The sequence below is a fragment of the Panthera leo genome, chromosome D2 (assembly GCF_018350215.1).
Source record: "Panthera leo isolate Ple1 chromosome D2, P.leo_Ple1_pat1.1, whole genome shotgun sequence".
Taxonomy (NCBI): Eukaryota; Metazoa; Chordata; class Mammalia; order Carnivora; family Felidae; genus Panthera; species Panthera leo.
In genome coordinates, this window is record NC_056689.1 from 81,660,069 (window position 1) to 81,681,550 (window position 21,482).

The 21,482-nt window shown below is 53.5% G+C and overlaps 1 protein-coding gene across 3 annotated transcripts in view; it reads left to right on the plus strand.

Moving 5' to 3' along the window:
* Positions 1–51: 51 nt before the first annotated feature.
* Positions 52–21,482, plus strand: part of DOCK1 (dedicator of cytokinesis 1) — a 521,064-nt gene continuing 499,633 nt past the window's right edge. For all 3 annotated transcript variants that reach the window (XM_042909101.1, XM_042909102.1, XM_042909103.1), the window contains exon 1: positions 52–281. In XM_042909101.1, coding sequence (XP_042765035.1) covers positions 236–281 — 46 coding nt within the window. In that variant the 5' untranslated portion in view covers positions 52–235. The remainder of the gene's footprint in view (positions 282–21,482) is intronic.

A 21,482-nucleotide genomic window follows, 5' to 3' on the forward strand; every position in this document is an offset into this window, starting at 1 on the left:
AGCCGGGTCCCCCGCGCAGGGGCAGTGCTCTCGGGCCCGGGGCCCGCCCGCCTCCCGCCGGCGCTCTCGGCCTTTCCCATCCGGCCCGCGACGCTCCGCCCGCCCCGTCCCACATGACACCGCCTCCGCCGCAAACTTTTTCCTCCCCATCCTGTCGCGGCTCGAAAGGAATGGAAAATGGCGGCCTAGGCGCGGAGTTTCCTGGCCCGGCGGCGGCGGCTCTCGCGGCGGCGCCATGACGCGCTGGGTGCCCACCAAGAGAGAGGAGAAATACGGCGTGGGTGAGCTCCGGCGCCCCACTTCGCGCCGCGCCCGCCCCGGCCTGCCCGCGCCGCGCGCTCCGGAGGGGGGGGGGGGGACGGCGGGGCGCGGCGGGCGGGGGCGCCGGAGCCTGTTGCCGCCGGCCCGGCCCGAGCGCCCGGCGTCCCTCCCCCCCTCCGCCCCCACTCCGGAGCGCGGGGCCGAGCAGGGCCGGGGACACGCGGGCGAGCGGGGTCGCCCCCCCCCCCCCCGAGCCCCGCCATCCAGGTCCCGGGCGGGCTCCCCGTGGCGGAGCCTGCCAGCCTCCCGGGCCGCCCGAGCTGGGAGCGCGTCCCGCCCGCGGCCCGAAGCCCTGGGGGTGGGCGGGCCGGGCCGCCCCGGGGGTCATTGTTCTGCGGCGCCTTCCCGCCGCTGGGGTGAAGTTGCGTGCGCGGTGCGGGGTCTGCAGCCGCGGGCGGCCGGGCGGTTGCGAGTTGCGTGAGCGATCCCGGCGAAGAGTTGTGCTCTCCCGGTGGGAAGTGGCGCGCGCGCGCGCGCGCGGCCCGGCCGGGCCGGGCGCCCTGCCCGCCGCTTGGTGGCCCTGTGGCCCGGGGCGTGCGGGACCCTCGGAGCGGAGCGGCCGGCCGAGCGCTTCGGCGTCCCCGGGCTCGGGGAGCGGGAGGCGAAGGGCGGGACTGTGTTGGCTCCGCCGCTCTTTGTCGTTTCCTGAGGGGAGTGTGGTGGTGATGGGGGGGGGGGGCGGGGTGGGGTGGGGAGAGTCGGGTTGCAAGTTTACGTTTCGGACCGAGTGAGTACACATTCCAGACTGCGAGGCTTTCCTTAAAGGCAGAACCAACGGACCCCAGCCCCCGCTGCGCTCTGCTGCCCTGCTCTCCGGGGCTTTGCAGCCTGGCTGCCGGGCTCTTGCCCACCTCTGGCTGGAGTCTGGGTCCAGGCTGCTCTCCGCGATCCCAGACCCCGGAGCTTCCCGGTTTTCAGTGTGATTTTCCTCCTGCGCCTTTACCGCCTCCGTCACGCAGGCTAGGCTCTGCCTGACTTGTAAGGCCTTTTGTGACCTTGGCCTCGTCCCCGCGGGCCAGGTTGTGCCCTCCTGGGGCTCCTGCTCCCGCAGCGCGCAGGCCCCCTTGCTGCCCCTGAGCCTTCGCAGTGCGGTGCCGGCTCCCAGGGCTGGTCTGCTCCAGACCTCCCCCTTTGACTTTGGGAAGACCAGGGGGTGGCCCTAGCCCTCACCGTTCTTTCTTTTTTTGTGATTCCAGTGGCTCACCTTTGCTAGATGTCAGTGGTGTGGCAGGGGAGCTCTTTGGGGACCGCTGCGGTGGGAACAGCCCTGAGACAGTCCTAGGTCCGCTTGGCCCACACTGGTCTTGTTCCACATGCAGGGCTGGGGGTCCTTCTTGCCTCAGGACCACTGTCTGTGGCTGAGCTGTCTTCCCACCCCATTTTCAGAGAAGAGGAAGCTGGGGCTCAGCCGTGGGCACAGAGGTCAACGACAGAGGTGGGCTAAAGGGCCCTGGGACCTGAGCGTGGAGACCGCACCCTGGGTGCCTCCCGGTGGTTTCCTCGCAGGTGTCCTGATAGAAACGTCCCTGTCTGCCTGCAGCTCTCGAGGGAGGTGTGGGGTGCACTTTCTGGCTGGAACTGCTTCAGGGGTGGTGGCGGTAGGGGTCCTGGCTGTGGAGAGCCGGCCGGGGGTGTGTGCGTGAGGAGTGCACTGAGGACTGGAACGCACCGGGGACAGATCGAGGAGGGGCTGGAGCCCTGGGGCCAGGCCGGAGGCCAGCAGGGGAGCAGGACCACCCACGGCCCTGTGGAGGCAGGGAACAGCGCCACCCGTGATCCACCCCCAGTCCTGGCAGGGGTTCTGCTGTCACTCCCACCTGACTGAGGCAGAGAGAACATGCATGCTCGCACCGTTAGTAAGTGCCGTATCTGGGGTTGGAACCTGGCTCTGGAGTTCACGCCGTGGTCCCACCGAGCGCAAGGAGATGGGGAGGAGCTTCTCTTCGGAACACTACTTTTTGAGATCCCTGGACACCTCTTGTTGGCTCCCAGCGTGACCAGGGTGACCTCACGGTGTCCGGGAGGACACTGTACATGTGGCACCTGTTGAGTTGCTAGGCTGTCTAGTTTGGAGAAGATCAAAGGGAGCATCCAGCGGCCGAGTGAGCAGGGTCTCCTCGCTGGGGTGGTGGCCAGAACGTGGCTGTGTCCCTTCCCATTAGCTCACACACTTTCCAGAAGCTTAGCTAGCCCTCACTGTGGTGACTTCTGTCCGCACGCCTTTGGCTCATACTGTGATTTTAAGAAAAGTCTGTGTTGGAAAGTTGCCAGGGAAGGAAGGTGTCCTGGACGGTTTTGCCAGGCAATGCTAGGAACAGTGGGAATGGCCGTTAGGCGGAGGAGAAAGCGGCCGCGCTCCGTAGTTTCAGCGGGTGAAGCCTGTTCCGCGTTACAAGGAGCTTTAAATAACTAGAGCCCCTCCAGGCAAACTCCGGATCCTGGGCAGAAGGAAGGGTGTGCATGCGCACAGCCAGGTCAGCCCGGGCTGTCCCCTGTTCCAGGGGTTGGCAGTGGAGGGTCCCACTGGTTCCCAGGGGAAGGGAAGATAGATGTCTTGCGGGGCAGGGATTCATTCCCATTAGCTAATTGGCTGTTTCCTCCCAAGGGAAAATTACTGGCCGTCCCCCTTACCAACCACAGTGTTTTTTGGGGGAGCCTAACAACAGGGCTGTGTTTCCTTGGAGGGCTCTGGCGGGTCGTGGGTGGGCCTTGCTTTCACTCCAGCCACTGCCTTGGCGGGATGAATGAATCACGAGGGGAAAGAAAATGATAAAACTCCATCTCATTTGGAAACATGAATCACAGCTCATTGTTTGCAAGTACTTGGAATCTGTTAGAAGCATTGTTTGCAAATGAGCCACTTGGGTTATTTATTTATTTTATAAAAATGGGGAAAAGAGTAAACAGCTGATCTGCTGCTTGCTCAGCAAGGCAGGCTATGCTGGTTTGTCCCCACCTCCCCCTTTTATTCCAGTGGGGCTTGGGGTTGCCTCCAGGAAATTTACCAGCCTGTTAAGGTCTCCTCCTAGGCTTGAATTTGGTGGGTCAGTGCTCACGGATCTGGTTTATTAACACAGGCATGAAATCCAGCCTAGTCACACTGAGGGGTTGGGCCGGATCAACTTTTCCATCTTGCCCCAGCTAGGCAGAGTCTTAGGCTTAGTGCCGGTCAAGCTGTTCCTATGGACCCTGTTCCTGAGATGAGGTGGAAAGATGCAGCATGTCCTAGAACCACACCTGAGGGTGGTGTGCTCACCTTTCTCGAAGACGGTGTGAGAGGCAGACTAATGGCCCCCCAAAATGTCCATGCCCTAATCCCCAGAACCTGTAAGTGTGTGACATGGCAGAAAGGGCTTTGCAGCGGTGGGCCCCCAAAGCAGAGGACTTTCCCTGGCTGCTCACAGAAGAGCGGGGTCAGAGGTTCCCAGGCTGGGAAGGGTTCCGTGCACAGTTGCTGGCCCTGAGATGTAGGGCCCCGCTTGCAAGGGCCAGAGAAAGCCCGGGAGCTCAGCCTCAGCGCCTCTCCCCGCCCCGTCCCCCCACGTGGCCACCAGCAAGGAGCCGGGGACCTCAGGCCTGTAGGCACACCTGGATTCTGCCAGCACCCTGAACGAGCCTGGAAACAGATCCCTCCCCGAGCTTCCCAGGAGAGCCCCGCTGGCCAACAGCTGGACGAGTCGCTGGGTTGATCTTGGAAAGCTGCGAGATTATCTCCGTGGTCCATTCTGAGGGTGGGGTCGTTCCCTAGGGCAGCGACAGAAAACTTGCGGAGGTGGGGCGGAGAGCTCTTGGGGAGAGTACGGTTCTCGTTCAAGCCTTCAACTGTGTTATGTTTGGGAGACTAAACCCCAGTGGACCCAAGTGTGGGCACTTCATTCTGGCCTCTTGTACGGACAGCTCACACGGGGGATGTGGGGATTCGGGCTGCAAACACCTCTAACTCCCGGCTCTTGTTAAATAAGTGGCCCTTAGGCAAATTACTCACCTTCCTTAGCCTCTGTTTCCCCACCTGGAAGGTGGGCCGGGAGCTAAGCCTGCCTACCACAAAGACCAGGAACGTTCTTGTTAGATGATGTTAGCAGAGCAGGGGGCAGCACCATGTATGAGATAAGCCAAGCACTCAATGGGGTGTTGCTTTTATTTTTTATTTAATAAAGTGCAGTTCAGAAATGTAGTGGTTTTCTGTTTGGATTTGACAGACACGGTGGCTAGAAGAATACTTTTCTGCCAAAGTTGATTTCTTAATGGTGTGTTTTGCCCCTGTATTGGGGGAAAGCAACATTCGCTTGGTGTTGGGGAACATGACTTGTGTGTATTTAGATTAGTTCTGAGTGATGATAATTGCTAGGAATAGTGTAACATTAAATAAATTTGGGAGCCGGGGTTGCAGCGAGATCTCCTTTGTTATCTAGAGGAGTAAGCAAGCTGCTACTTGGGGGAAGAAAAATTAGATTTGATTGTAAGTAAATAGAAATGCAGACATTTTCATTCACTGGAGTTGCAGAAAAACCAAATTAGGGCATATTATATTTCTACAAATCTTATTTTACTTTGGAAACATAAAAATTTTAAATTTATTGTTGTGCCAGTGTTTGCTAGGATATCACGTCTTATCAGATTGTCTTAGGGTTTGTGAATAATTCCTTCACATGTTACCTTCCTTCCTTCCCTCCTTCAGTCCTTCCTTCCTCCTCTTTTTTCTTTTTTTTAATTTAATTTAATTTTTTGATTTTAATTTTTATTGTTTCCTCCTCTTTATTTCCTTTTTTAATTTCTTTTGTTTATTTTTTATTTTTATTATTTTTTCCTCCTCTTTATTTCTGCATTAAACTTTGTATTTTCAGGTAATTATAAGCACATACAGTTGTAAGAAACAATACAGAGATGGTGTACCTGAGTGGCTCTGTCGGTTAAGCATCCGACTCTTAATTTCAACTCAGGTCATGATCTCACGGTCCGTGGGATTGAACCCCGCAGTGGACAGTGCAGAGCCTGCTTGGGACTCTCTCTCCCCCTCTCTCTCTGCCCCTGTCCCTGCCCTGCTTGTGTGTATGCCCCCCCACCCCCCACCCCCCCCCGCAAAATAAATAAATTAAAAAAAATAATATAGAGAGACCCCACATACTCATTACCAGTTTCCCTCAAGGTGACATCCGGCCACACTCCAGTGTCCTACCGGAGCCAGGATGTTGACATGGATGTAGGTCACAGCATTGCCATCACCCCAAGGACCTCTCCTGTGTTCCTTTTAGAGCCACACCCACCTCACTCCTCCCTTCTGCATAAACCCTGGCAACCAGTAACCTGTTCTCTATTTCTGTAGCTTTATCATTTCAAGAATGTTACATTAATGGAATCGTATGAAATCTTTTTTGGATTATTTTTTTTCCCCCCACACCGCACTGGCTGACCCACTGGCCACCACGTTCAGACTCTTCCTCAGGTCATCTGGGAGGTAAGCCCTGAGGATGGGACCCGGTGAAGGGTCAGAACTTGGAGTCTTAGCCGTGGTGCGGCCACTCATCTTTGATGTGACCCAGAGCAAGTCTTTGAGCCTCTCTCAGTCGGTTCCACGTTTTCAAAGTGGATGATAATGGTTGGCCTTGTCTACAAGGTCAGGCTGATTCGGGAGGTTCACAGGAGCTGAAGACTTCAGGCCCTTTCGTAACGTGGCTTATGCAAATAGCAGTAGCTGTTGTACCTAAGTTTGCTTTGATTTTTTTTCAATATATGAAATTTATTGTCAAATTGGTTTCCATACAACACCCAGTGCTCATCCCAACAGGTGCCCTCCTCAATGCCCATCCCCCACCCTCCCCTCCCTCCCACCCCCATCAACCCTCAGTTTGTTCTCAGTTTTTAAGAGTCTCTTATGCTTTGGCTCTCTCCCACTCTAACCTCTTTTTTTTTGTTTTTTTCCTTCCCCTCCCCCATGGGTTTCTGTTAAGTTTCTCAGGATCCACGTAAGAGTGAACACATATGGTGTCTGATTAATGAGGTGGGAAGTGCTTTGGGACCGTCCCTCAAATCACCATGTAACGTATGTGGGGTACTTTGCTGCCTTAACAGAGTAGCACCACAGAGCCCAAAGCGGGGCTTGAACTCCTGGACTGTGAGATCATGACCTAAGCCAAAGTCGGACCCTTAACCCACTGAGCTACCCAGGCGCCCCTTAATCATCTCTTTAAAGACCCCATCTCCAGGGGCAGGCCGGTGGCTCAGTCGATTTTGGCTCAGGTCATGATCTCAGGGTTGGTGGGATCTTGTGGGATTGAACCCCCACAGCACATGGAGCCTGCTTGGGATTCTCTCTCCCTTTCTCTCTACCCCTCCCCCACCTCAAAATAAATAAACTTTAAGGACCCTATCCCAAATGCATCCAAGTACATTCTGAGTTATGGGGGGAGGGGGGTAGAACTTCAGTGTTTGCATTTTGGGGGATATAACCTATAACGTGATTATCACAAGTAAGGCTTTTCCTGTGAATTTTCGTGATGTTTTGGTCACCACCACCTGAATGTTTTTTTTCTGTAAGGTCGTGGGTCCCAGTTCCTCGGGGGATGCCTGGAAGGAGGGAGGTGGGTGTTGGGAGCTCACAATATGACACCCCCCCACCCTGGGCTCCCAGAATCTAATTGAAGGAATTGAATCGGTTTCAGTGTTCAGCTCTGGAAATTTCTTGTAATCGAATTAGTGACAGGATGATGCAATCAGGTAATCTGAGACCTGAACGGGAAGTTGAACAGGTTTCAAGTGTCGTCATTCACACGAGTGCACCTGGGGAACAGGGGGACAGCTCTTCCTCGGGGGCTGTCTCCTCCCACTCTCCCCGCTTGCGCTCACCTGCCTTCAGCATTCGAGGCGGAGACATGGGCTTGGACGGATTTCTAGTTTCTCATCGTTTGTCGTTTTGGAATGTGGGTAGGATGGCCAGGCTCCCTGTGGGTCTGGCATGCCAGTTGTCCGGTGATGGCAAGGAGCGCCTTTCGTACCGACATTGCATAGTCGCTGTTGGCCCAGGGGAACAACTCCAGGGGGAGCGCTTCGCTTCGTAGGCCGCGCAGGTGGCTCTCCCGACCCAGGCACGCCATGCGCAGTCTGCAGAGGCCCTGGGCGGTCACGGGACTGCTTTGACTCCCGAGGGAGGAGGGGGACAAATGAAAGACGCCACGCTTCTTGACGATCAGCCGTGAGCACGGTGTTCGCGGGGCGCTCGGCAGCCGTCGGGTTACCTGCACGCACCTACACACGGGCACTCTCTCCTTTTTTAATTGTTTTTTTTTAATGTTTATTTTTGAGAGAGACCGAGACAGAATGCGAGTGGGTTGGGGCAGAGAGAGAGAGAGAGAGAGGGAATCCGAAACAGGCTACAGGCTCCGAGCTGTCAGCACAGGGCCCGACACGGGGCTCGAACTCACAAACTGCGAGATCACGGCCTGAGCCGAAGTCGGACGCTCGACCACCCGGGCGCCCCATCTTCTTTTTTAAAAACCAGATGGTTTCTCCCCAGACGGATATCTGTCAGCTTGTGAAATGTGGGTGCCTCCAGGAGAACGAGGTGTTTTCTTTCAGCGTGTGGCATGTGCCCAAAACATCACAGACTGGGGGTCATAGAGATCCATCTCTGAATCTCAGCTCCCTATCTTGCTAGCCAAGTGACCTTGGGTGAGTTATTTACCGTAAGCCTGAGTTTCTCCCTTGTGAATTGGGGATGATACCATCCTCCTGGGGCGGTTCTGGGGATAAAGAGAGATAACCCTGCACAGACCTGGCCCCTGGTCTGTGCCCGGTAACAGTTTCTTTCGCCCTTTATTGACTGTGTTGCCTGAGGCTGAATCTCTGCTTTATTCAGGCTCCCCCGCAGCCCCCGAGTCTGACTGCCACTAAAGCCACATGGGCTGTATTGCTTCTGCAGACCCTGCTTGTTGTAAGGGAGGGGTGAAGATGGGATGAGGTGCTGAGTGGCTTCCCTGGAAGTGTTCGCTCTGAGGTCGTATCAGGGGTCCGAGTCCCGCCTGATCCCCAGAGGGACCAGATGAAGGGAGCCCGCTGAGGCTTACACGGATCAGTCTCTCACCAAAAACGTCTCTGGGAGTCCTCATCCTGGTGGGGTTTTCTGTTTCTGGTCGGAGTGTGCCTTTGCTCAGGAGTGCGATGCCCAATCTGCGTGCCGTCTTGAGTGATTTTGTTTAACTACCTTGCACATGTGAGGTGCACGCACTGTTAGGTGTAAGTGTAAGTGTTGTGGTTTCTTTTCCGAATTAGGGTTGGCTGGCTGCTGTAACAAACAACCCCAACGTTTCCTTGGCTTCATACAACGAGAGTTTGTTATTCGTTTGTGTCACGGTCCAAGTGGCCGAAGGGGAGGGCTCAGGGGCTCTGCTGCCTCTAGTCGTCCAAGGACTCGGGCTCCTTCTGTCCTGGGGCTCTGCCCTCCACGAGGCTCCTGGTCTCCTCGCCTTTCAGCTCGTGGGTCGGGACAGGAGAAATGCAGGACAGTTCACAGGAGCTTTTCCTGCCTGCTCGGGCCGGAGGGCGGCACCCATCCCGGCACTTACATTCCTGTGCCTGGAGCTCGGTGCCTGGCCAGACCCAACAGCACACGGGGCGTGGAAATGCAGTCCCTGTCCCTGCAAGAAGAGGTTGTGCATGTCGGGGATCTCCTCTACATGCTGCTGTCAACACCCCCGTCCTAGCAGTCAGGAGTTAGGATGAGCCCTTTCGCATTATTGCCATCGAAGACAAAAGTTGTAAGTTGTCACATCGTTTTGTCCCAGAACGGATGTCCAGACCCCTACAAAGACCCGAAGAGACACGAAGACGACAGGTGCTGCCTTTTTCCTTGGCCTGTTTTCTGCTATTTACGTCCTGTAGCTTTCAGGAGGTCCTTTACTGTGGACCGAGCCCAGAGAGCACTCTTGATGGGGAGGGGGAGGTTGACCCGTGAGGATAAGTGAGGCTGCCTTCCAAACGAGTTCTCTTCACATCTGTTCACCATCCTAAAACATACGCAGCACCCCCCCAGGCCCCATTCCTGTATCTTCTGAATTCTTTTGGCCTCAGAAGGCGGGGTTCCTAAAGCCTGCTAATGATAAGAACCGTGTCTTTGTTTCTAAGTGTTGGCTTTTTGTTTATTAGAGTGGAATGTTTATAATTTGAAATAACCCTTGTCCTTATGACTCAGCAGGTACTGAAAAAAGCTATAAAGGCATAGCTGCAGTAACTTGAAGTCAGGTGGGGGGCCATTATGGTGGAGGGTAGAAGAGCACTGGGCTAGGAGTCAGAATGCCTGGAATCCAGGCCTGGGCGCCACTCTTGGGCCTTATCTACCATCCCCAGCCTCAGGCCCCTGGAGATGGGGAAATAGGAGCGCTCTGTTCCCCTCCTAGCTGTGCCTGGGGGGGCTAGCAAGGAGATGTCTGCCCCAGAACTTTCGGGAGGACCAAGTACTACTTTCTGTCATTTTCTCTTTCAGGAGGAGAAAGTTCCACTTGGTACTTGTTATTGATGTCAACTTGTTAACAGAGAAAAAAACGCCATTTCTGGTGATGGTTTTAATCGCTTTCTCCTTGGAAAAGGGCAGTGTGGCGTCGTGAGCTTTACTTTTCCTCAAGTTTTCTAGTTTTTGTTTTACTACTAGACAGGCTGTCTAGTTATTAATTAACGTTGTGAGCCGCTGAGGGTTCTGTGTGAGCACTAGGCTGGGCGGTTGAACGGATGTGCGAGATGGATAGTGATGAAGGTGAGAGTGTCCCAGCATCGGGGAGCGGTGCGGTCTTATGAGCCACCAAGAAGTTAGAGGTAAAAGAGAACAATGCCTTCAAATAACAAACCAGTCTCCCTCCCTCCCTCCCTCCTTTCCTTCCTTCCCTCCTTCCTCCCTTCCTTTCCTCCCTCCTTCCTCCCTTCCTTCCCTCCTTCCTCCCTTCTTTCCCTCCTCCCTTCCTTCCCTCCTCCCTCCCTTCCTTCCTTCCTGCCTTCCTCCCTTCCTTCCTTCCCTCCTTCCTCCTTTCCTTCCCTCCTCCCTCCCTTCCCTCCTTCCTTTCTTCCTTCCTTCCTTCCCTCCTTCCTTCCTCCCTTCCTTCCCTCCTTCCTCCCTTCTTTCCCTCCTCCCTTCCTTCCCTCCTCCCTCCCTTCCTTCCTTCCTGCCTTCCTCCCTTCCTTCCTTCCCTCCTTCCTCCTTTCCTTCCCTCCTCCCTCCCTTCCCTCCTTCCTTTCTTCCTTCCTTCCTTCCCTCCTTCCTTCCTCCCTTTCTTCCCTCCTTCCTCCCTTCCCTCCTCCCTCCCTTCCCTCCTCCCTCCCTTCCCTCCTCCCTCCCTTCCTTCCCTCCTTCCTCCCTTCCCTCCTTCCTTCCCTCCTTCCTCCCCTCCTTCCTCCCTTCCTTCCCTCCTTCCTCCCTTCTTTCCCTCCTCCCTTCCTTCCTTCCTCCCTTTCTTCCCTCCTCCCTCCCTTCCTTCCCTCCTTCCTCCCTTGCTTCCCTCCTTCCTCCCTTCCCTCCTTCCTTCCCTCCTTCCTTCCTTCCCTCCTCCCTCCTAGTTTGCTTGCCAGCTTTGCTCCTGGACCCTGGGGATGCGGAGCCGTCCTCCTGGGGCACATGTTGTGGTACAGTCAGCAGTCCCTTACGTGAAGTTCTTGGGGCTGGCGGTGTTTGGAAAATTCAGGTTTGTCTCAGTGTGGAGAGGAAGACCGTCCCCTGCGCAGGGCTCAACGTGTGTGCGGAACGCGCCCTGGCAGATCTGGCGACACCCCGCAGTCAGACCTGTTGACGAGGGTGTAGGGAGTGTGTGGGCATCACGGTGTGAGGGAGGCGACCTGTGGTTAGCCTCCCCTCTCCACCCAGACTCCGTTTTTGCCATTACGTGAATTACTGAAAACTCTGTGTTTTGGAGCTTTGGGAGATGCAGGGACACGGATGTGTTTGATTTTTTCATGGCTAAATCAACATGTGGAATGTTTGTCCTCCCAGAGCGTGTTATCAGTCCTGGGCTCTTGGGTTCTCTGGTCAGAGTTCTCAGACTGTGGTGACCACTGCCTGCTCAGAAACCCTCTAAAAAGATGTCCTTCGTCGCCTTCTGGCCTCGTTTCCTCCTCTATTCCTATCCAGCTGGGTGCCTGGCTGGTCTCAGGTCACAGTCTGCGATTTGCCCATTCCTGCTTTAGCTCGTTAGGATTTATGCCCCCGCGTTGCGGGTCTGACCCTTCATCATCTCTGCCTCCGGACCCTTTCTAGAAGACACGACCCCTCTGTTCCCAAGCCGGGCTGTGGGGACAAGTGTGTGTGAGGGCTGAGGGCCCAGCGGGAATGGCCCTGCGTCCCCAGGGCCTGGGAGTCCTGAGGCAGAAGGGGGCGTAAGGGAGGGGGGTGGAGAGAGCACGGGCGGGGGGGCAGGTGCAGCCCAGGGTCGGGGAGTCGGGGTCGAGGGGAGCTGATGGCGCTGTGGTTGTGCCTTCCTGATGGCATTAGCCCGGCGTCCCGAGGCAGATTCTGGGCCGATGTAGTGCGCGAGGGTCCCAAGCTGCCGTCCCTGAATCCGGACGAGCCCTGCCCGGCTCTGCCCAGTGGCGCTGGCGGTGCCCAGGAAGTGACCTGTCTGAGGCTCAGGACCTTCTTCCTGTGACTGTTCCGTGACGTCACTGCCAGGAGGTGACCTCCTGTGGCGGCTCTCCCGCCACAGCCAGGACCAGCGCCAGGTCGGGGTGCATGCCTGGGGGACTCTGCAGCCCCTCTGGGCCCCGGTTGGCTCGCCGGTCGGCCGTGGGGAGTGGTAGTTGTTGCCTTGCGGAGCTGCTCGAGGATTAGATGAGCTGATTCATGTAAAGCTGGACTTCTGGCCCCGTGTACTGCTGACTTCCTGGGTCGGAGAGCTTCCGGTCGCGGGGGGCCGTCCTGGGCAGTGTTGGGGTGCTTGGCAGAATCCCTGGCCACCGCCCGCCAGATGGCTCGGTTCTGAAAACCCAGAGAGCTGCTGACTCTTCTGTGGGAGCCACTGGTTCGAGTGCAGGGGTGAAGCCTGACCCTTAGGCAACACCCACTGGCTGTTTGCTGTGGCCTCACGACAGTGTTACCCGGGAGGGCAGGCTGGAAACTTGCAGGACTGATGCCTGAAGGGTGTGCGTTGGGGAAGGGTGGGGGGGCTGAGGAAACCTAGGGTAGGGGTGCATGGGGGTCAGTTGTGTTTCTGCTCCTTTCTTTTTTTTTAATTATTACTTTTTAAAACGTGTATTTACTTATTTTGAGAGAGAGAGACAGGGAGAGAGAGGGGGAATCCCAAGCAGACTCTACACCACCAGTGCAGAGCCTGATTTAGGGCTCGAACTCACGAACCGCAAGATCATGACCTGAGCCAAAGTCGGGCGCTCAACGGACTGAACCTCGCAGCTGCCCTCTTCTCCTTTCTGAGAGACAGACAGCAGTTTTGGGGTCAGGTCCTGGGACAGACGTGCAGACTACGGGGGAGTTACGGACTCTCCCCACCTTTTTTCTAAGGAATACCATTCAGGCTCCCCTGAAGCCTCCAGAAATCTGGGAACTCAGGCATTTGTTCTCAGAGTTCTGTTTGCTGGAATGAAGGCACTTATCAAGACTCCTTTTCCCCCCTGAAAATAATAACTTATTTTCTTTAATATAATTGACTTTTCCAGGGGCAAATCATGATTTAGCAGGAGGGAAATGTGATTATTTTTCTTCCAAATTGCTGTCCTTCTATTAACTTCACAAGATTTATTTTCAAGTCCTTCTAGCGTCATGTGTGTTCCACTGCCCATTTTTCAAAGGCACCAAAGCATCTTGGTCCCCCAGGCACCGTGGCCAGGCTGCCACGGTTCTTCAGATTGTCCTTAGGGAGTGTTGCTTTGAGGGTCAGCCTGGAGAGGCCAAAGGAGGGAGAGGTGGGGATGGGGACCCATGCCGGGGACTCCCACCCACAGAAGGGATGGGACTCAGTCCGGCTGGCCAAGGGATGTCTGGTGGTATTTACCCAAGCTCTGATACAGTCAGCCCTGTGCGTTCTGGCAGGTGCCACAGTGCCTTTGCATATGTTTTTGTCTCTGCCTGCAAATAACCTTTGTTTACCTTCCACCTGCCAAGCTTTCCTAGGCTCAGCTCAACTTGTGAACCTTTCTTGACTCACCCAGGCTGAATGAGGGCCCTCCCCCACGCTGCTGTCTGCAGTCCTGCCACATACAGTGACGGGAGCAGTGGGTGCACCTTACCCATGTCCCCTCCTGGACGGAGGGCCCCTGAGGACAAGGGCTGAGTTGTGTTCCTTTCTCTGTTCCCTGCACCTGCTGTGGTCCCTTGTGAATGAAGGCAGGACAGAGGGATTCCACCTCAGCCAAGCGTTGGGAGCTAACGTGACAGCTGCAAATCTGTTGGTGGACAGTCCCATCCCCGGGTGTGTGACCCCTCCAGGACGCGTGGCAGAGTCACTCAGGGATCCGGTGTGCGATTGGGTTAAATGGCCTTACAGCCCCCTCACCCCTGACTGTGGGTGGCTCCCCAAAAAGGGGCTCTGAACTGAACAAAAGTGGATGTCCGGTGCCGTGCTGCGGACAAGCTTGGTGACCAGGTAGCTTACGACACCTGTGGTCATGTATTCTCAGGTCACTGGGGTCATTGCTGGCATGTTTATGACTCTGTTGTTCCTAGAACCTGCCCCCGTGCTTCCCTCCTCTCAGCATTGATACAAAGCTGCTTCTCGAGTCTTTCCTTTTTTGTTATTGTTTACTTATTTTTAGAGAGAGGGAGAGAGAGAGAGAGTGCGCGCACATATGCACGAGCAGGGGAGGAGCAGAGAGAGAGAGGGAGAGAGAGAATCCCACATGGGCTCCACTCTCTGTGCAGAGCCCGATGCAGGGCTCAGTCTCACAACGCTGGGATCACGACCTGAGCCAAAATCCCGAGTCAGAAGCTTAATCGACTGAGCCACCCAGCTGCCCCTCAAGTCCTTCTTGATGTGATGCTCAGTCTGGCCGTTGGGGTTGAGTGCAGGGACTGGGGTAAACAGGAGGCAAGAGGAAGGAAAGCCCAGTTTGCAAAGGGAGATGGCAGGGCCAGTCCTGGTTCCAGGTCCTGGTGGTTGTGGAACTCCCGGCAGCCTCTGATCATCTGTCATGTGATGATCAGTCTTGCCGTCAGTCTCTGCTGCCCTGCGACATGGTGATGAAATGCCAGTGAAGTCAAAGTAGATCATATATACTGAAGTACTTTGTAATTACAGAGCAGTGAACAGCCAAAAGGAACAGTGAGACATTTTTGTTTAGAACAGAGATCTGTAGCCTTTTTCTGCAGGGGTCCAGATACAAATACCTTAGGCTTTGCAGGCCAGGAGGCAAAATAGAGGAAACTACATAGGTTTTTATTTATATAACCATTAAAAGCAATGGAACCACCCAAAAGGGTAAAAATTAGAAGACAGTTTGACAGTTCCTCAAAGTTTTTGTTTTTTTTTTTAACATTTGCTTATTTAATTTGAGAGAGAGAGACCGAGAGAATCCCAAGCAGGCTCCACGCTGTCAGCACCGAGCTCGACTTGAGGCTTGATCTCAGGAATTGCAAGATCATGATCTGAGCCGAAATCAAGAGTCAGGGATGCTTAATTGACTGAGCCACCCAGGTGCACCCCCCCTTTTTTTTTAGAGCACAAGTGGGGGAGAGGGGCAGAGGGAAAGAGAGAGAGAATCTCAAGCAGGCTGCATGCTCAGCACAGAGCCCAATGTGGGGTTCGAACATGGGATCATGACCTGAGCCAGAATTGAGAGTCGAACGCTCAACTGGCTGCTCCACCCGGGCACCTTACCCCGAAGAGTTTTTTTTTTTTTTTAATTTTTTTTTTTTAACGTTTATTTATTTTTGAGATGAGAGAGACAGAGCATGAACGGGGGAGGGTCAGAGAGAGGGAGACACAGAATCTGAAACAGGCTCCAGGCTCTGAGCTGTCAGCACAGAGCCCGACGCAGGGCTCGGACTCACAGACTGCGAGGTCATGACCTGAGCCGAAGTCGGCCGCTTCACCGACTGAGCCACCCAGGCGCCCCGCCCCCGAAAAGTTTTAAACACACAACTACCGTGTCACTCAGGGATTCCACTCCCATGTCTGTTCCCCAAAGAACTGAAAACAGGCATTCTGACAAATCCTTGTACGTAAATGTTCACAACGGTATTGTTTACAGTACCTGAAAGATGGAGACCGTCCACCTGTCCGTCAGCAGACAGTTGCATAAGTAAAATATGGCTCCTCCATACAACGGAAGGCTGTTCAGCCATGAACATGAACAAAGCGCTGACACACAGTACGATACGGATGAACATAGAAAACTTGACGCAGAGTGAAAGAAGCCAGTCACAGACGGACATACATCCCTTGATGCCCCGTATAGGAAACATCCAGAAGAGGCAAATCCGTAGACACAGAGAGCAGATTTACTGTACTGGCTGTCGGGGGCTGGGGGAAGGTGGGTGGGGGTTAATGGGGATGGTTTCCTTTTGGGGGCTGATGAAAATATTTTAGCACTGGAATCCATAGAATGGGTGGTTGCACGACGTTGCAAATGTACTAAGTGCTACCAAATTGTACATTTACTTCCTTTATTTATATATTCATTTATTTTATTCCTACAACATTTCTATGAAGCGAGCACTAGTTTTGAGTTCTGTTACGGAGACTGAAGCATAGCATTTTTTTTTTTTTTGACTCATTGCTTTCACCAATTCGTAGACTTTAAAATGGTTAATTTTACGTCACGTGGGTTTTACCTCATTAAAACAAATGGTGGAAACCATTCTTCGTTTACGGGCAGCGCAATGCCAGACTGTGGTGGGATTTGGTCTGCGGGCCGTGGTTTGCCAGCCCCTGGCTTAGAGTCTTATGATCTTTTCATTTTAGAGTAATGACTATTCTGTCTTAGTATTATGTACTAATTAGAAAGGAAGGGAAGCTGTGTGAAAGGGAGGAAGACGTCAGGGTCTCTTAGGTTTCTCTAAATAATGTACCACTCAGAAATATCCACCCTTCCAAGCATATTTCTATGCCTGTGTCAAGTGTGGACAGAAAAATGGGAGATTCATGGACTCTTAAAGCTGAAAAGGCATTCAGCCGCCTGGCTTTTCTGATTGAGGCGTTGGGGGCGGTGGGAGCCGGGACCCTCTCTGGCACCCAGTCCAGAGTGTTCGTGAACTTGGGAGGCCTTTGAAATGCTCGGAGTGGAGGAGGGGCAGCGAACGTCCAGTGAAAGGTTAAAAAAAAAAAAAGTGATTTAACAGAAATCCAACTCTTTAAGATTCCTGCCTCTTCAACCGTGTTGCCTCCAGTTGAACAGAAAATAAAATTTCCATTCTGCAGTTTATCTGACCAGCAGTGGGGACCAGATGTGGTCAAGGGCTCTAACATTTGTCTGCACGATTTCCCTCTTTTGATCTCTGTGAATTATAGGCAGGCACTTAAAGGTGGGATTAGGGCGGAATGAGCCTTCAGAGTGAAAAATCTAAGTCCCTGGACGTGAAGGATTGGATGAAAGTGTTTCTTAAGGACAAACTTCTAATAACCGTGGCATACACAGTATTGCCTTAGCACCCCCTATTTTTTGAGTCGCTGTTTTATTTACCCGGCAGAGTTTGCTGCTTACCCGCAGGTGCGCGGTGTAGCTTCCCAGATTTTCTTTCAACGTGTCAGCCTGCAACGGTTTTTCTTTCTTTTTCAGCAGCGTATAGAATTTTCTCCGGGCTTCCGTTTTTATCACTGACCTGGTAATGATTCAGGTCGTGGTTGGGAGGGTAGCCCCGGCCCGAAGAAATGGGATAGTGGCGTGGAGCCTTGTTTATTCACGTTCCTCGTTCCATACAGCCTGCCTTGCTGGGCAGCAGGCCTAATTCGCCTTCTGCTCACGTCCGAAAGTGCTTTTAATTCTGTGTATGTGTGTGCACGTGTAGTTAGAGGTGGGTGAGATCCCGTCTCTTCACTTCAGCCACTGGATTTCTTGATGTCTCTTCTCACCTCTCGGGGGATGCCTGGGGATGTTTCTAAAATACACACGGGGGCGCCTGGGTGGCTCGGTCGGTCAAGTGTCCGACTTCGGCTCAGGTCACGATCTCGCGGTCCGTGAGTTCGAGCCCCGCGTCGGGCTCTGGGCTGACAGCTCAGAGCCTGGAGCCTGTTTCAGATTCTGTGTCTCCCTCTCTCTCTGCCCCTCCCCTGTTCATGCTCTGTCTCTCTCTGTCTCAAAAATAAATAAAACATTAAAAAAAAAAATTTAAAATACTCACGTTGCAGGGGCTCCTGGCTGGTTCAGTTGGTAGAGCATGCGACTCTTATAATCTCAGAGTTGTGAGTTCAAGCCCCATGTTGGGCGTGAAGCCTGCTTAAAAAAAATGGTAAAAAAAAAAAATACAGTAAAACTTAGGTTGCGAGGAACTTGTTCTGTGAGTGTTCCGTAAGATGAACAAACATTTCTACTAAATTTTAACTTGACGGACAAGCGATGTCTTGCAATACGAGCAGGACGTGAGGCCGAAGGTCGCACAATCACAACTGAACCCAAGGTTCTTGAAATTCGCTTTGACATACGAGCGCTTTGGATTACAAGCGTGTTTCCGGAACGAAATATGCTGGCAAACCGAGGTTTCACTGTACACACGTTGCTGAGTGCACAGGTGCCTCCGTGTGGACAAATTCCTAACCTTGGGGGACAGCTGAGACCCAGATGGAATCACGCTATTAGAAAGCCTTTCCTGTGACGCCTCTAGAGCAGGGAAGCTTCCGGTTGCTTCTTTCTCTGAGAAGACAGGAAGGCAGGGGGATACCTAGAACGTCAAGTGGAGATGATCCTTGACGATGGAATCAGCCTCCTTAACTGGCACTCTTGGGGAGTGAAACGAACATCTCTTCAGCACGGCAGGCAGGGCGCCCGAGGAGCGCGGCCTGGCCACCCGCAGATGGCGACTTCGCCCTCGAGTGGTGACTGCGCCACGGGCCGGCTGATGGCACCCGTGGGGAGTTCTGTGACCGGCATAAAATAGTGTGGCTGTTTCATCAGTGACCGGTGGCATCCACGGGACTGTGAAGGGCTGCTGAGGAACCAGCCCGGCCGAGGCTGGTGTGGTGGCCGAGGCGTGTCAGCTCAGGGCTGGTGCGGTGACTGCCGTGTGTCAGCAGACTAAGCAACATGAAAGGAGGCGCCTGCCTGGGTGGCTCAGCAGGTTAAGTGTCTTGACTCTTGATTTCGGCTCAGGTCACGATCTCACGTTTTCACGGGTTCGAGCCCTGCGTCTGTCCGGCTCTGTGCTGACAGTGTGGAGCCTGCTGGGGGTTCTGTCTCTCCCTCTGTCTCTGTCCCTCCCCCCCCCCCCATCTCTCTCAAAATAAATAATAAAAAAATAAACAAAAATAAACCACATGCTGTGTGCTGTGTTTAGTGTGACGTTTGACCCCCGGTCACCCCTTGCACGCCACCACTGGCCACAGCAGGGACCGGAAAAGCCATCCCTGGTGCCAGAGCAACCCACGTGGTATACAGCCGTCTCCCGTTGAAAAATCTGAAGATTAGAGCGCTTTTGAGTAGAAATCATTGGATTTCCGCATAAATTACTTGACATTCGTTCTCAAGGTTCAAAATTACTCACGAGCCTCAGTCTGAATCTAGATATCCAGGAAGAGTCGACAAAAGAAAAAAACAATGAAACTTTGAAAAACAACATTTTTGCATAAGTATTTGCATACATTTATACATGAACTTGAAGGGAAACACGGTTCCTTAGGACTACCTAATCTTGACTGGATCACTTAATAAATATTTTGTGATAGAGAATGGAGATGTTTTGGATTCAATTACAATCCCCTCCCCCCCTAGGAAAGATAGCTTTCAACCCCTGTGCCTCAGAATGTGACCTTATTAGATAGTTAGGGACACTGCAGATAGACTAGTTAAGATGAGGTCATACTGGATCGGAATAGGCCTTTACTTCAGTATGACTGTTGTCCTTATAAGAAGGAAGGAGGCACCTGAGAAGGAGGCCATGTCAGGACACAGGCAGAAGGTGGAAGTTAAGACTCTGCCATGAGTCACGGAGGCCCGGGGGCACCTGTGGCTACCGGGAGCCGGAAGAGGTTAGGAAAGATCTCCTAGAGGATCTTTCTGGGGAGCATGGCCTTGCCCGTGCCCTGGTTTTGGACTTCTGGCCTCCAGCACTGGGAGGGAATAAGTTTCTGTTGTCATAAGCCACCACTTTAGCAGTCATTTGTCATGGCAGCCCGAGGACAGAGGATTAGGGCAGAAACGCATTTGAGGGACAGGTGACGAGGGCCAGTGGACAGAGAAGATTGTGAGGTTTTAGTGGCCCAGGAGACCCTGCATCCTACCCCTGTGTTTAAGTTTATTTATTTTGAGAGAGAGAGAGAGATCAAGTGTGTGAGTTGGGGAATGGCAGAGAGGGAGAGGGAGAGAGAGACAATCCCAAGCAGGGTCTGTGATGCCAGTGGAGAGAGAGCCTGATGTGGGCTCAGACCCACGAACTGTGAGATCATGACCTGAGCTGAAGTCAGGTGCTTAACTGACTGAGCCACCCAGGTTCCACTTATTATTATTTTTTAAATTAAAGTGTATTTATTTATTTTGAGAGAGAGAGTGTGCATGTGCACAAGCAGGGGGAGGGCCAGAGGGAGAGAGAGAGAGAGAGAGAGAGAGAGAGAGAGAGAATCTCCATGCATGTAGGGCTCTAACTCACGAACCACAAGATTATGACCTGAGCCGAGATCATGAGTCGGACCCTTAACTGACTGAGCCACCCAGGCACCTGTGTTGTCTTCTTAGAGGACTGTCTGGAGACTGAGGTGGTTAATCATGTGCCAGAAATGTGGTAATCTTAGTTGATGTTGGTCTTTCTTTGATCCACGCTTTTCCTTCAGTTTGGATTCGATATGAAGTTTATGGACCAGAACCAGGGGTAGACAGGAAATGCTTAATTAACTGCTTAATTAACATCCCTCCAAAGGGGTCAGGCAGTGGGATGTTCATTGGAGATTCTTGGTGCAGTTAACTTTGTGGTTCGTAGATGAGTAGATGGTCTCTTTCTTTCCCTCCAAAGAGTATATCGGTGAATTACTTCTTTCCCTCCTTCATGCATTCACCGGCAGACACAGAGTCAGAGAGGCCTGCGTGGCTGATGTCCTAGGTGCGTCACTGGGTCCCATTCTGCCTGTCACTGGGGCCCCAGTGAAGAACAAGGCAGACTTGGTAGGTGCCCTTGGGTTGCCAACAGTCCAGTGGGAAAGACAGGCGTGGGACTGGGTAGTTACGTTGCTCGGAGTGAGTGCTCTCTTAGAGTGAGTGCACCTGCCATACAGGTGAGGGCTATCTGCCCATGGGCCAGTCTGGGAACGCCGTTCGGAGCAAGGATCGTTTATAGACACCTGCGGGGCTCCCAGAAAATAACCTGGGGAGTGTGTGTGTGTGGGGGGGGGGGGCTCTCAGTAGAGGGAACTGTGCATCTGAGGTTTGGAGTTCAGATGAATGGCTTATTGGAGGAGGCCCTGAAAGAATAAAACATGCATAGAGTAAGGAGTCCCCGGATTCTGAATATAAAACCAGAGTGAAATGAAGGACTGAGAGCCCTCCAGGTTTCCTGGGGGGGTGTGTGCTGAGGGAGAGCGAGGGAGCATCAGACCCATTTCTCTGGTGCGCCCCACTCTGTGGCAGGCTTCGCCCTGGCTCTCAGCCCTGATTAATTCTGGAGAGCTGTGTCCTTGCTTGATGGCTGGGCCCTGTCCCCTGAGGGCCTCAGCAGAGCCCGCAGCCTGGCTTGTAAACTTGGCCGGCATTATTAAGTCTCCGGCTCCCAATTTAGCAGAAACTAAGGAGAAATGGGCTCTCTTGCTTCCATTTGTACGCGTTATTTTGCGCAATTGCCGCACAGGCAGTGTTGCCCTGAGCCAGAGGCCTGATGTATTGAGTCTAGACTGGAATTACGGTTAAGTATTTAATCAGGTCACTTTCAGAAGCTTGGCCATGGGCATTGAATCTCTTGAGGCATTTTCATATGTCTTATTTGAGGACAGCATCTCTGTCCAGGAGGACTGCAGCAAAGAAAATGTGCTAACCGCGAAAGGGGACATTGCCTGGGGAGGCGGAGGGAACCGGGGCTCGCAGCCACATACAGATCTATCAGGTAC